The 11,802-nt window shown below is 40.2% G+C and overlaps 1 protein-coding gene across 2 annotated transcripts; it reads right to left on the minus strand.

The window, feature by feature from the left end:
* Window positions 1–308: 308 nt before the first annotated feature.
* LOC128365748 (alpha-N-acetylgalactosaminidase-like) lies at window positions 309–10,623 on the minus strand. Of its 2 annotated transcripts, none has more exons than XM_053326314.1 (9): window positions 10,535–10,623; window positions 9,747–9,906; window positions 9,363–9,503; window positions 5,072–5,283; window positions 4,860–4,954; window positions 4,116–4,277; window positions 2,254–2,451; window positions 1,588–1,728; window positions 309–541 (listed from the first exon to the last, which is right to left on the minus strand). In XM_053326314.1, the coding sequence occupies exons 2-9, from the start codon at window positions 9,902–9,904 to the stop codon at window positions 350–352; spliced, it is 1,299 nt and encodes a 432-aa protein (XP_053182289.1). In that variant the 5' UTR covers window positions 9,905–9,906; window positions 10,535–10,623; the 3' UTR covers window positions 309–349. The 2 variants fall into 2 exon arrangements, with proteins under 2 accessions (XP_053182289.1, XP_053182290.1); XM_053326315.1 differs by having other exon boundaries at window positions 10,543–10,589.
* Between the last annotated feature and the right edge of the window lie 1,179 nt (window positions 10,624–11,802).

Raw genomic sequence — 11,802 nt, forward strand, 5'->3', positions numbered from 1 at the left:
AACTTAACAAAAGATTATATAAAAAGTGTATGAAACAGACAGTTCCATACTGTTTCACTTCTTACTCTGCCTTTTCAGGATTTCTGATTAGCACTGTTACATTACGCTGAAATTGGATCTTAAATTTGGATTGTTTTCTGTCAGACATTACAATCAAGTATATGAAGGCAAAACTGTTATTTCCTGAGACACACATCATAAACATGACAACAATAAAAAAAAAACCATCTTGTTCCTTGAAAACAAAAAAGCACAGTATAACAATTAAAAGAACTCAAGATAACAATCTGATGTTTGGTTTCATGTTAACATACATTTGCTTGTTCAAATATTCTATAAACTCTCTTCATTAGAAATGATGGGGACCATGTTTAGCTTGGTGGAGTGTAAATGAGGGTTTTATGTGCTGCTGGTGGAGTGTCTCAGTCTCTTTTTCTTGATAGATGTACCACATGACAACACCTGATGGATTGATGGACAGTGTCAGCTCTGTTGTGGCATTCAACCCCTTCACCAAGGAGCCACCAAATACATCATAGGCCTGAAAGGAACATAAAAGAGCAGGTTTAAGGCTGAAGAAGACTAAGTAATTCCCATTTTGAATTTCAGATGTGAGTAATCAAATCAGAAGCAGTGTTGGATGTGTTTAAACTGTATTCCAGTGTGGCTACAGTCTAACAGTCACAGCAAATTAAAAATAACGATCTGTTTGGGTCATCCCTCTAACATCATCTATCTCAGCTACTGATATCATGAGCCTCATCACAGTTTCAATTCAAATGTCATTCACCACAGAGCTCTACCATCAGCTGCTGACACAACAGGGTCAACGAAGCTTTCTCATATCATTTTTAAAAACTGATCAACAGCACAACAACCAAACATATTAAGAAAAAAAACATCACATAGAAGCAGCTGGAGCCACAGTATGTTTGGCATTGTTTCTTGAATAACAGAGGCAATTCATTTTTGATTCATTTTGTGGACTGATTATTAATCAACTAATCATTTCAGTACAAACCAGGCGGGTAGTTCTGATCCTCTGAAATGAGGCTAACATGGAAGTAACTTAGAACTGCATTCTATCAAAAGGCCACCAGAGGACGACCGTCTCTATACAAGTCAATGGAGAATTCACCAACTTCTCACTTGATTTCTAACCTCAGTAAACCTTTTCAAAATGTGTTTATGGTCTCAATCGCTAGTTTAAAGCCTTCTTCAATGCAGTATGATGTTCATTTGGAAATTTTGGCCTCCCTGTTTTTATATTTGACGATAAAGCAGGCTACGTGGCTACGTTGTGATGGACAGGTTGATTGACCAATGTCCTTGAGATCCAGCCCTCGCAACCATAGCAATCTCCCTGCTCCGCCCACGGCTCCGCCTCAAGCCCATATAAGTAGAATCCATGTTTTTATTTTTTCCCAGCATGCACCTGCAATTTTCAAGATGGTGCTGCCCAGATTCGAAACTATTGGCTTCCGAGCAGCAGTCCACAAACCAATGGGTGACGTCACAGATGTTACGTCCATTTCTTTTATACAGTCTAGGGTACAAACATGTGGGAGATATAGAGAGTGTACAAACCCTATAGTTGCCAGCATCATAGTTGAGTTTAGCCAGTGAGGTGTGGTAGCGGTAGGGCATGTCTGTCCGTCGACTCAGGAAGACAAGAGCACTGGTTGACCCAACCAGAGGCCTCCAGTACACTTCAATCTGACTCTTCTCCTGTTCAACAACACACACATTTTTTAACACAAACCCTCCTCTCACCACAATGCTCTAGAGCAGGGGTGTCAAACATGTGGCCCGCTGAGGGGAGCAATCCGGCCCATTTTCCTTCCTTTCTTACATCTGTCCTTCCTACCTTCCTTTTTCCTTTCTTTGTTCCTTCCTTCCTCCCTTCCTTCCTTCTGTCCTTCCTTCCTCCCTTCTTTCCTTCCTTCCTTCCTTCCTCCCTTCCTTCTTTCCTTCATTTCTTCCTTCCTTTCATCTGTCCTCCCTTCCTTCTTTCCTTCCTTCCTTCCATCTGTCTGTTCGTCCTTCACTGTCTGTCTTTCCTACCTTTCTTCCCTCCTTCCTTTTGCCTGTCTTTCTGTCCTTCCCTTCTTATTCCCTTCCTTCTTTCCCTCGATCTTTTTAATGATCCGGCCCACATGAGATCAAATTGGTAGGTATGTGGCCCTTGAATGAAAATGAGTTTGACACCTCTGTTCTAGAGTAAAAAAATTATGTATAAATAACAATCCTCACCTTCAGCAGGCGTCTACCCTGGATACCCAAGGGGTCCTGATTTATGCCGATGACCACTTTGTTTTGCAGGATGGCCCGTGCGCTGTTGTCCAGGTTTCGTAGGTCATTAGACATGATGAGAGGTGAAGCCATTATAGCCCATAAAGCCATCTGAGAGCGAGCCTGGTCCAGGCTGAGACCAAAATTTCCAATGATGAGCTGAAGAGAGATCAGAGGTATGAGAGAAATAAAGAGACATCAGAGAAGTGTTGAATGAATGAAAAGGGAAATATTGTACTTTCTACTCCACCACATATATTTAACAGCTTTAGTTACTTTTCAGATGAAGATTTGACACAATGAATAATATAACATGCTTTTAAAATACAACACGTTGTTAAAGATCTTACAAAAAGCAGTGTGTAGTCGGCTCACATTTCAGATGTCTATGAGTTGTTAACAGCTCCACCAAATGGTGATTTTTCCCTCTAAACTTCTCACATGCTTTCGTTTCAAAAATGTTCAAATGATCCAATATTTCAGCAAAAATCAAAGATTAGAGAAAAAGTCCAAAAACTGAAAAATCATTTGTGTATCAGAACTTTGTTTTTTCGTCTTTCCTCTCCCATTAATCATCTCACCAACCCTCACATTTATCTGCTGACCCTTTGGATTGGCCCCACCCCTAGGTTGGGAACCACTGGACTAACTAGCTAACTGTATAAAAGTAGTGTAAACTAGCTAACTGTATATAAAGTAGTGTAGACTAGCTCCACCTCCAGCAGCTACAACAGTAACATGCTGCTCTAACACTGATGCTTCACTATTAATCATCTAATGATGTCATATATAATAATATATCACTACTTTGAATGTAATACTGCATACTACATCACTATAATACTGCAGTACTTTTACTGTAATACTGCATACTACATCACTCATAATATTGCAGTACTTTTACTGTAATACTGCATACTACATCACTCATAATACTGCAGTACTTTTACTGTAATACTGCATACTACATCACTCATAATACTGCAGTACTTTTACTCAAGAAGAATTTGTCATGCAGGACTTTTACTTGTAATGGAGTATTTTTTACATTGTTGTATTGGTACTTTAATGAAGTAAAGGATCTGAATACTTCCACTACTGATTTCCAAACAGCACCCAATCATCTCTTGTTTTCCTCATCTCCACTGAAACACAGCTGATGTTTCAAATATGTCCAGCACTTTTAAAAAAGGCAAAATTTTTACATGTGAAAATGTAAAAACGCGTCGAGAGGAGCCAGATGAGGTGGCTCGGGCATCATTAGGATGCCTCCCGGACGCCTCCCTAGTGAGGTGTTCAGGGCACGTCCCACCGGTAGGGGACCCCGGGGAAGACCCAGGACACACTGGAGAGACTATGTCTCTCGGCTGGCCTGGGAATGCCTCGGGATCCCCCGGGAAGGGCTGGACAAAAGTGGCTGGGGAGAGGGAAGTCTGGGCTTCCCTGCTTAGGCTGCTGCCCCCGCGACCTGACCCCGGATAAGCGGAAGAGGACGGTACGGTACGGTATGTGTGGAACACAGCAGAAAAAAGTGTTGTCAAGTCTAAGGCAGCTCAATGTGGACATGGCCACAGCTTATGTTATATGGGTGGGTTTACCAAATTCTGTCCCATGAGCAGCTACCTCTGTGTCATATAACTGCATAAAAGTTTAGCAAGTGAGCAGCATAAAACCAAATTAATTAAATACAAAAATACAGTAGAGAAAACCTTGAAGGTGATGACACACTGAGATACAGCAGTTACAGCTAATGATTATGATTATTTCTATGATCAACTGAGTGATGTTGCAAAGGGTCAATCATGAGGACAAATCCATCAGACCATATCAGGGTCATTCCATCGTCCAGGTCCTGCGATTGGCTGCAGATCATCCTGGTTGTTAGAGTACCAATCAATGATGCCTTGCAGACTATCCCATGAGTCCTGGATATCATAGTAATTCCTCCACAGGTGACAAATATCTGCCAGCAGAGAGTAGTTCACCTGGTAGAAACAGGGAAACATGGGGCCACACAATTCAAAAAATAATCATAACATTATACTTGTTTTCAGCACTTACATAGATTTTTCTAATGTTCTGTCCCACTCATTATTACCTAAACCATCATATAACATTAACATTACACCCCAGCCTTGTTTCAGAAAGTGGGATTAATGAAAAATCTGAGTATACTAACCCTGAGATGATGAAACTATTCAGTTTCAGAAAGACAGCTATGTAACTACGGATCAGGTGTAGTAACTGACTCTGTGAACATATCTTCAACAAACCCAGTTTCATCAGTATACTAACAGTAAGTTATCTTGTTGAAGGCTAGTCTCTTCTAATGATCACCAGTAGGCTTACTCCTTCATTTGTAAAGTACACACACTGCAAGAGTATGAGTCAGTGACTTTTAAAATATTGTTTTTGTACAACAAGTGAAAAACAAACCAACATAAAATCAGTTTGTGGCAAAAGGTTTCCTGTTATAATGTAGCGATCACATTCATTCCAGTCTTGTTTCAGAATATCAGCACAATTTTATCCAACTTGGTTTGATGTGATGTAATGACGACTCTCACATTAGGTGGAAGTCCTCCCTGATAGACAGGCCAACTACAGGAGTAGACCATAGGCCTGCCTGTAGCATTCAAAGCCTTGGACATTAAAGGGTAACCTGTGTGGCACAAGAAAAAACATTCCATGATTTCTTGTGGCTTCTTGTATGAACCAGTTTTCACTGATATTATTCTGTACATATGACTAAATGACAACATGTTCTAAATGTTCTTACCCAGCATTTGTTCGACAGGATTTGAGTTACACCCATCAAACTTCAGATAGTCTACCCCCCAGCTAGCAAAGGTCTGAGCATCAATCTCAATTTTATCCAGTGTGGTGCCAGGATAGCCCATACATGTGTAATTGCCCATGTCTGCATAGATGCCCAGCTTCAGTCCTCGGTCATGGATATACCTTGCAAGTTTTGGAATACCTCCTGGAAACCTGGAGGAAAGTAAGCAAACACTTTTTCATTGTAAAGGAACTAAAACAAGATCCCATAATACAGGCAGGATCCACTAACGTAAACGTTCATTTACACTGCTCCACATACACTATATTCATCTTGGTTTTACTGTACAAGATACAAATATGGGTAAGTATTAGAAGATGGCATTAATACTCCTAAAGGTAACTGCTCATCACCAACAACAGCACAAGGGGAGGAACCCTTTCTGTAAAACTTCTTAAGCTAGCTATGAAATAACAAAAAGTCAAACTAAAGAAAATAAAAAAACATTCCAAGATGATTGGAAGGCAGGCTAAACTAAACCTAAATTGACATCGACAGAGGATGTGCATGTGGGTCTGTTTATACTATATTGTGTGTCTGCATGAACAAATGTCTTCCAACAAGTTTGTCGTGTGTCACTTCCATTGTCTAATCTTTGCAGGTGTTCTCGTAAATTACTGGATAATCTTATTACTTCAAGGTCTCTAAATAATATTTAAAGACTGTGTAAAGTGAATTCAAATATTTTCTTCTAAACACATTAAATAGGTCATAAATGTATTTCTAAAAAAGGTGTAAAAAGTATTACAACCATTTAGATTTGAATTGTGGAGCTAGGCTTCACAAACTGTGTTTCAAGATTTCTGTGTTCAGGATTTAGTGGGCGGTAGTGCTGCTGTAGAGGTATGAATATATTCAGCGCACACTACTACTACTACTACAGTTAGCCAATTAGCTGAGTTAGCCACCGAGGTAGCCGCCGAGTTAGCCGACGAGCTAACCACTGAGCTAGCCGCCAAGCTAGCAGCTGAGTTAGCAACAGAAAGCTCTCAGATGTGGCGTCCATATTTCTTTTCTTGTAGAGGTGGTGACTTTGATTGACAGGTGACACTTGGTAGGTGGTGGGGCTTCAGCAAACTCTGCAGGCACTCCCACAGCATTTAGGAGCAGAGAAAGAGGGTTTTACACAAATTTGAAACCTAATTTTATTTGGCGATTTTTTTAATCATTCAAATTTGGCAGGGTGGTTAACAACACACTTTTCGGTGGTATGTCAAACTCAGAAGACATATTTATTCTGACTTTACACAGACTTTAAATAAAACAAGGAAAACGCACTGGTTGACCTCGTCCTAAAGCATAAATGATAACTGGTGAAAATAGGCTACAAGCAGATATGGTTAGTTTAAAGTGGCTATAATGGTTGGAAATCATTGAAAACACACAGACAGATAGATTCAGTATTGTTAAGGCAGGTGGCCACTTATCCACACCAGTGCTTAAGGTATACTACCGATCAAAAGTTTTATAACACCCCAATTTTTCCAGTTTTTTATTGAAAATTATGCAGTTTAATGTCTTATTGTACTCTGAAATGAAAGCAAAGAACATATAAACAACTGCAGTTAAAAAAGACAGCATAGAATCAATTTATAAACCTTTCCTGCTACAACTCGACCTGTCAAACTTGCAAGCTCTCTTGTTCTCAGAAACATGTCTTCTGACTCTGTTGTGGCTTTGGGTCTGCCAGACCTCTTCCTGTCAGAGTTTCTTTCAGTTTCTGAGTGAAACTATACTCACTGACACCTTGACTTTCTTCACAATTTCTCTGTATACATTTTTTAACCTCTGGCAGTCCTTTGTACCATTTCAAGCTATTCATTGGACTTGAACTGCTTGAATTTCAATTTAAAAAATGGAAAAATTGGGGTGTTCTAAAACTTTTGAACGGTAGTGTATATAGACAGATGCATTGACATCTTTTCAACATTTGTCTAGAATGTGTTTCAAAAAGGTGATTAAATAGCTTCTCATTATGATATTGTAAGAAGTTACTTTGACAACAGGATGACATTTTGGGCTACATGCCAGAAAACAGGAAGTCAGGCTGGAGACCAGTTCCTGTGGCGTAGTCAAGTGTTTGGTGGTTGCATACTTGTTTTTTTCATAAATGACAGTTATCATATGCGTCCAATAATGAAAACTCACAGTTGAACCACAAATCCACAGTGCAAACTCCTAATGGCAGATTCTGTCTACTGAACAATTTCAAAGCAAAACTGTACTTCAGGATTTCAACAGTGGCGGATACAGAACGTCATTATTGAGTAGGCCTATATACACTGAAACAGAAAGCACAAGTTAGAATTTCCGCTGCAGTTAGTATTCATAGGAGGCTTTGGATAGTTAAAAGAAATGTCTTTTAAGCCTCAGAGTTTCATTGCTTAGCAACTGGCTGATAAGGGCCCATGACATTCTGTATCCACCCAGGCCCCTCGCAACAGGACAGGCAAACCAAGCAATTGCCTTGGGCCCCGAGCTGGCCGGGGGCCCCCAGACAACGACTGGTTACAAATTGAATGCAACGACAAACTGTTTGCGCGTCCCTTTAAACGCTGTGATGGTCAATGCAGGAAAGTGCAGCGACACTGTTATCGGAATCCCCCTCAAGGGGGCCCCCCACAGTAGGGGCTGCTAGCTCGGCGGCTAACTCGGTTGCTAGCTCGGCGGCTAACTCAGCTAACTGGTTAACTGTAGACGGGATCATACGTGTGTGTGTGTGTGTTCCCCGGTCACATACAAAGCGGGGAACATAGGACCCAGGGGAACATAGGGATGATCCCTGTTTATGTTAGCCACCTGCCCATTTGACATGCTGAACTACATATACAGTGAAAAGTTACTGGATCTTTACAGTAATTTAAGCATTGCCTTGCGGCTACTCCTGACTCTCCCTGTGACTGTGGCCTCAGGTGAGAGGAGCTTTTCAGCTTTGAAGCTGATAAAGACATACATGAGATCTACCATGAGCCAAGAGAGGCTCACAGGATTGGCCGTTACGTCAATTGAGCGTGATGTTTGCCGGTCTTTGGACATGGAGGACATTGTGGTTGCCTTTGCTGAAGCTAAGGCTCGCAAACAGCAGATGTAGACATTTTGCATATTTTTTAAAGGTTAATCTTATATGTGTGTGTGTGTGTACTTTTATCTATGTTGGATTTTATATTTAATACCGAATTTTCACTTTGTTTATATGTCGATTGCAAATGTTCAAATAAAATAAGTAAACATACTATGTGTGCAGTGGCCTATATGCAACATTTGTAAGCAGTATTTGCAATGTTAAGAAATATTTTATTGATATAATGTGTGGTTGAACTTCAACAGTGTGTCTATGCTGTGGTTCCTGTAGGCTTTGGGCGGGCGGGGTGGGATGGTGAGGCGTAGGTTTTTTTGCTGTGGTCCAGGGGTGTCGGCGTTGGCGGACGGTGGTGGTGGTGGGGGGGCCTCCAAGTCCATTTTGCTTGGGGCCCCCAAATTCCTTGAAACGGCCCTGTATCCACCAATGGCTCATACTGCGTGTCTCTGCCACAGCACAATAAAAGCTGCTAATCTGTGAGCTTTTGCATATCGTGCTTCAACATCTGCTGCTGTCCAGAACTACTGTCTGAAATACTTCTGATCAAGACACTGAATCAGCGCCTGCTAGTGAACCTGCCTGCTTTTATTTTTTATTTTTACATACAACATACAACATTAACGGGTCAACAATAGTCCATCTATTTTCAGCGTGCGTTCCTGACACCGCTTATTAAAGGACGCTATAGTTCATAAGTGTGGCCACACGCAGTTATCTTTATAGTTATAGTTATCATTCTTAGTGTGGATGGCTTTTTACATAACTATAACCATAAATACAACCTCTTTCTGTATTTTACTGGTGAATAGGACACTGGTGTATAAGACACACCTTTAATGCAATTTTTTTTTAATTTAAAAGTGGGGTACGCCTTATACACTGGTGTGTCCTATTCACCAGTTTTTAAGGTATATCCTGACTGAGGCTTTATTAAATCAATCATTCATTCATGTTATTTTTTTCATAAATGTGGGTGGGCCTGTGCACATCCATGCCCACGTGTCAGTCCACCCCAGGGATGTCATCAGAATCATTTGAAATATCTAACCTGAAAGCATGTGCTCTGGTGGCTTCAAAGCCAATGATTTACAGTAAAGGAAGTTGGTAGAACACAGGCGTGCTGAACCTGCAAAGTAAAGAAAGTAGACCAACCTGGAAGATTCAGGCTGAAGCCTCCCATGCTTATCTCTCAGTCTGGACATCCAGCAGTCATCTATGATAACATATTCATAGCCCAGCTCCTTCCAGCCGTCCTCAACCAGCCGGTCTGCCATGTCTCTGAACAGACTCTCACTATGGACAGGATCCACAGAAGACAAGATTATAGACAGAAACTATGTTCCTTATTGATGCTTACAGTGTAACCTGGCTCAGGTGTCATGTGTGTATGTGCTTTGACAGAAAGCACAATTCATTGTTCCTGATACACTCTGCCTGGATGTTGGCGTCTACCTCAGTCCCCCTTGTTGTTAGTGATTAAGGCTTCAGAATCTTTGCAGGCTTTTCAGTGCAGAGGAATCCCTCAACTGATCATACCTGATGCAGTTCTTTGGATCATCTATACAGTTAATATCACAGCGGAAGCGTTCCCAGGCCATCCACCCCATGGGTGGAGTCTTCACCAAACCGTTATCCAGTGCCACAGTCAGTGAGATCAGGGCCAGCAGGAGCTGACTTACTGGTAAGGGCCCCATTTCTACCATGAGAAACATGGAAATGAAAGATTTCACACATATGCAAGCATACAGACAGACAGACTTTTAGTCTTGTCAAGATGGCTAAAGTTGCATACAAACTAACATTCCAACTGCAATATTGTACTTTAATGGTACAAAGTCATTTACAAATAAATCCTGAAAACACGACACACAGTGAACTTTGGACTTTTGAAAGCTCAGAGGCAGCTGCAGCCTGGATACTTGTCTTCATACTTCATACGTTGAAAAAGATACAACATATGATCATAGGACAGATGTATGAAAAGAACCATAACAAGTTTCTATCATGTAACTTTCCTCATATAAGAAGGAAGAGGCATGCTGGGATTTGCAGTTTGATGAGTTAAGTGGATAATCAATCTACAAAATCTAAACCCATTAATATAAAAAGCAATAAAATGACTTAATTTAATTAAAGATACATTTAACTTAAACTAAGATACAGATATTTATTTTAACATTAAATTGACATTAAAACAATCACAGGAATATAAAACTGTGTAGAGAGAAAAAAATAAATAAGTGACACACTGCAGTAACACTGTGACACTGTCTATTCAAGATAGTCTCTAAACATTAGAGGAAAAAGAGAAAACAGTCTCTCACCTGTTTACCTGCAGCTTTAGTTTGCAGATCACTGAGCTCTGCTACAATAGTAACACTGCTGTCTCCTCTTCCTGGATTGTCCACTGAGCAGCAAGTGTGTTATCTCTTCCTGGTAGTCAGGTGACTGCTCTGTGTCACATGATCAGGAAACAGGTTGAAGAGGCAGAAACACGGTGTAGAGGTCATATACTGTATTGCATATTGTTTACATTGCTTTATTTTTTTAGTTTCACTCTTGTGTTTCTACATGTATTTAATATGACTGTTATTGTTTTCATCAGAGATTTTTTTAATTCACTTGATTGTAGTGTTTCTGTTGCCTTGAATGGAAATTATATTAATGAGTTTATGCAACAGGCCAAACAGAAGAGAACAAAAAGCCCCCAAACCCCAATTTAGCTATAAACTCATCATTAAAGCACTGTTTATTCTTTGAGGTTGATCATTAGTGGCCTGCACACTGGTGTGTACATATGGTTATATCCAGAGGCCTGTACTACGAAGCCAGATTTTCTCTTATCGAGGTAACTTCAGGGTTAACCCTGGGTTTTCCGTCCTACGACGCTGGTTCACTTCTTACCGGGGTAAATCACCATGGTAACTTATGCTGAACGGCTAACCTGCTCCAGAGCAGGTTATGTTCTGGATAAGAGATCAATGATTATAAAAGCACCACCTCCTGACCAATCAGTTATCTTAGAAAATGGCCTGCCCATTCTTATAGAAGATCCTGTCAACATTAGTGCGCGGATCATGAGAGGAACGCTTAGGAGAGCAAGAGTTTTTAGGGAGATGCAATCCTTTAGATGTCCCCGATGACATCCTATACGAAAAGTACAGATTTTCAAGCGACATTAAGTTAGTTTAATATTCAAACCAACTGTATAACATACAGACTATGCACTCATGTGCAACAAGGCTTATTTTTCAAATATATCTTTTTGTCAATGTTTTACATATACAATAAATAACCTTACCACCACTCCAGTTTCAGAACTTGTGTCAGGAAACCTGACAAAAAGTCTCAATAAGAACATCTTGAGAGTAATCGATGCAAAAGTGCAGAAAAGCAGAATTTTATTCATATTTTTTAATTGTAAAAATTGACAAATATATATTTAAAAAAGAATCATTGTGGCACATGAGGGATATTAGTCTGTATGTTATACAGTTGGTTTGACATCATTCACTCAAATAGTTGAAGCGCATACTAGGTTTGTATTCTGAATGTCAAATGAATGTTGAATATTAAACTAACTTAATGTCTG

This window comes from Scomber japonicus, chromosome 10 (genome assembly GCF_027409825.1).
Source record: "Scomber japonicus isolate fScoJap1 chromosome 10, fScoJap1.pri, whole genome shotgun sequence".
Taxonomy (NCBI): Eukaryota; Metazoa; Chordata; class Actinopteri; order Scombriformes; family Scombridae; genus Scomber; species Scomber japonicus.

Excerpts from the sequence above, each read along its gene's own strand:
- LOC128365748 (XM_053326314.1), bottom strand. The coding sequence starts at position 9,904 with ATGGGGCCCTTACCAGTAAGTCAGCTCCTGCTGGCCCTGATCTCACTG. Across the intron at positions 9,504-9,746 it reads GATCCAAAGAACTGCATCAG|TGAGAGTCTGTTCAGAGACA; the intron begins GTATGATCAGTT and ends TCCTGTCCATAG. Across the intron at positions 542-1,587 it reads ATGATGCTGGCAACTATAGG|GCCTATGATGTATTTGGTGG; the intron begins GTTTGTACACTC and ends TGTTCCTTTCAG.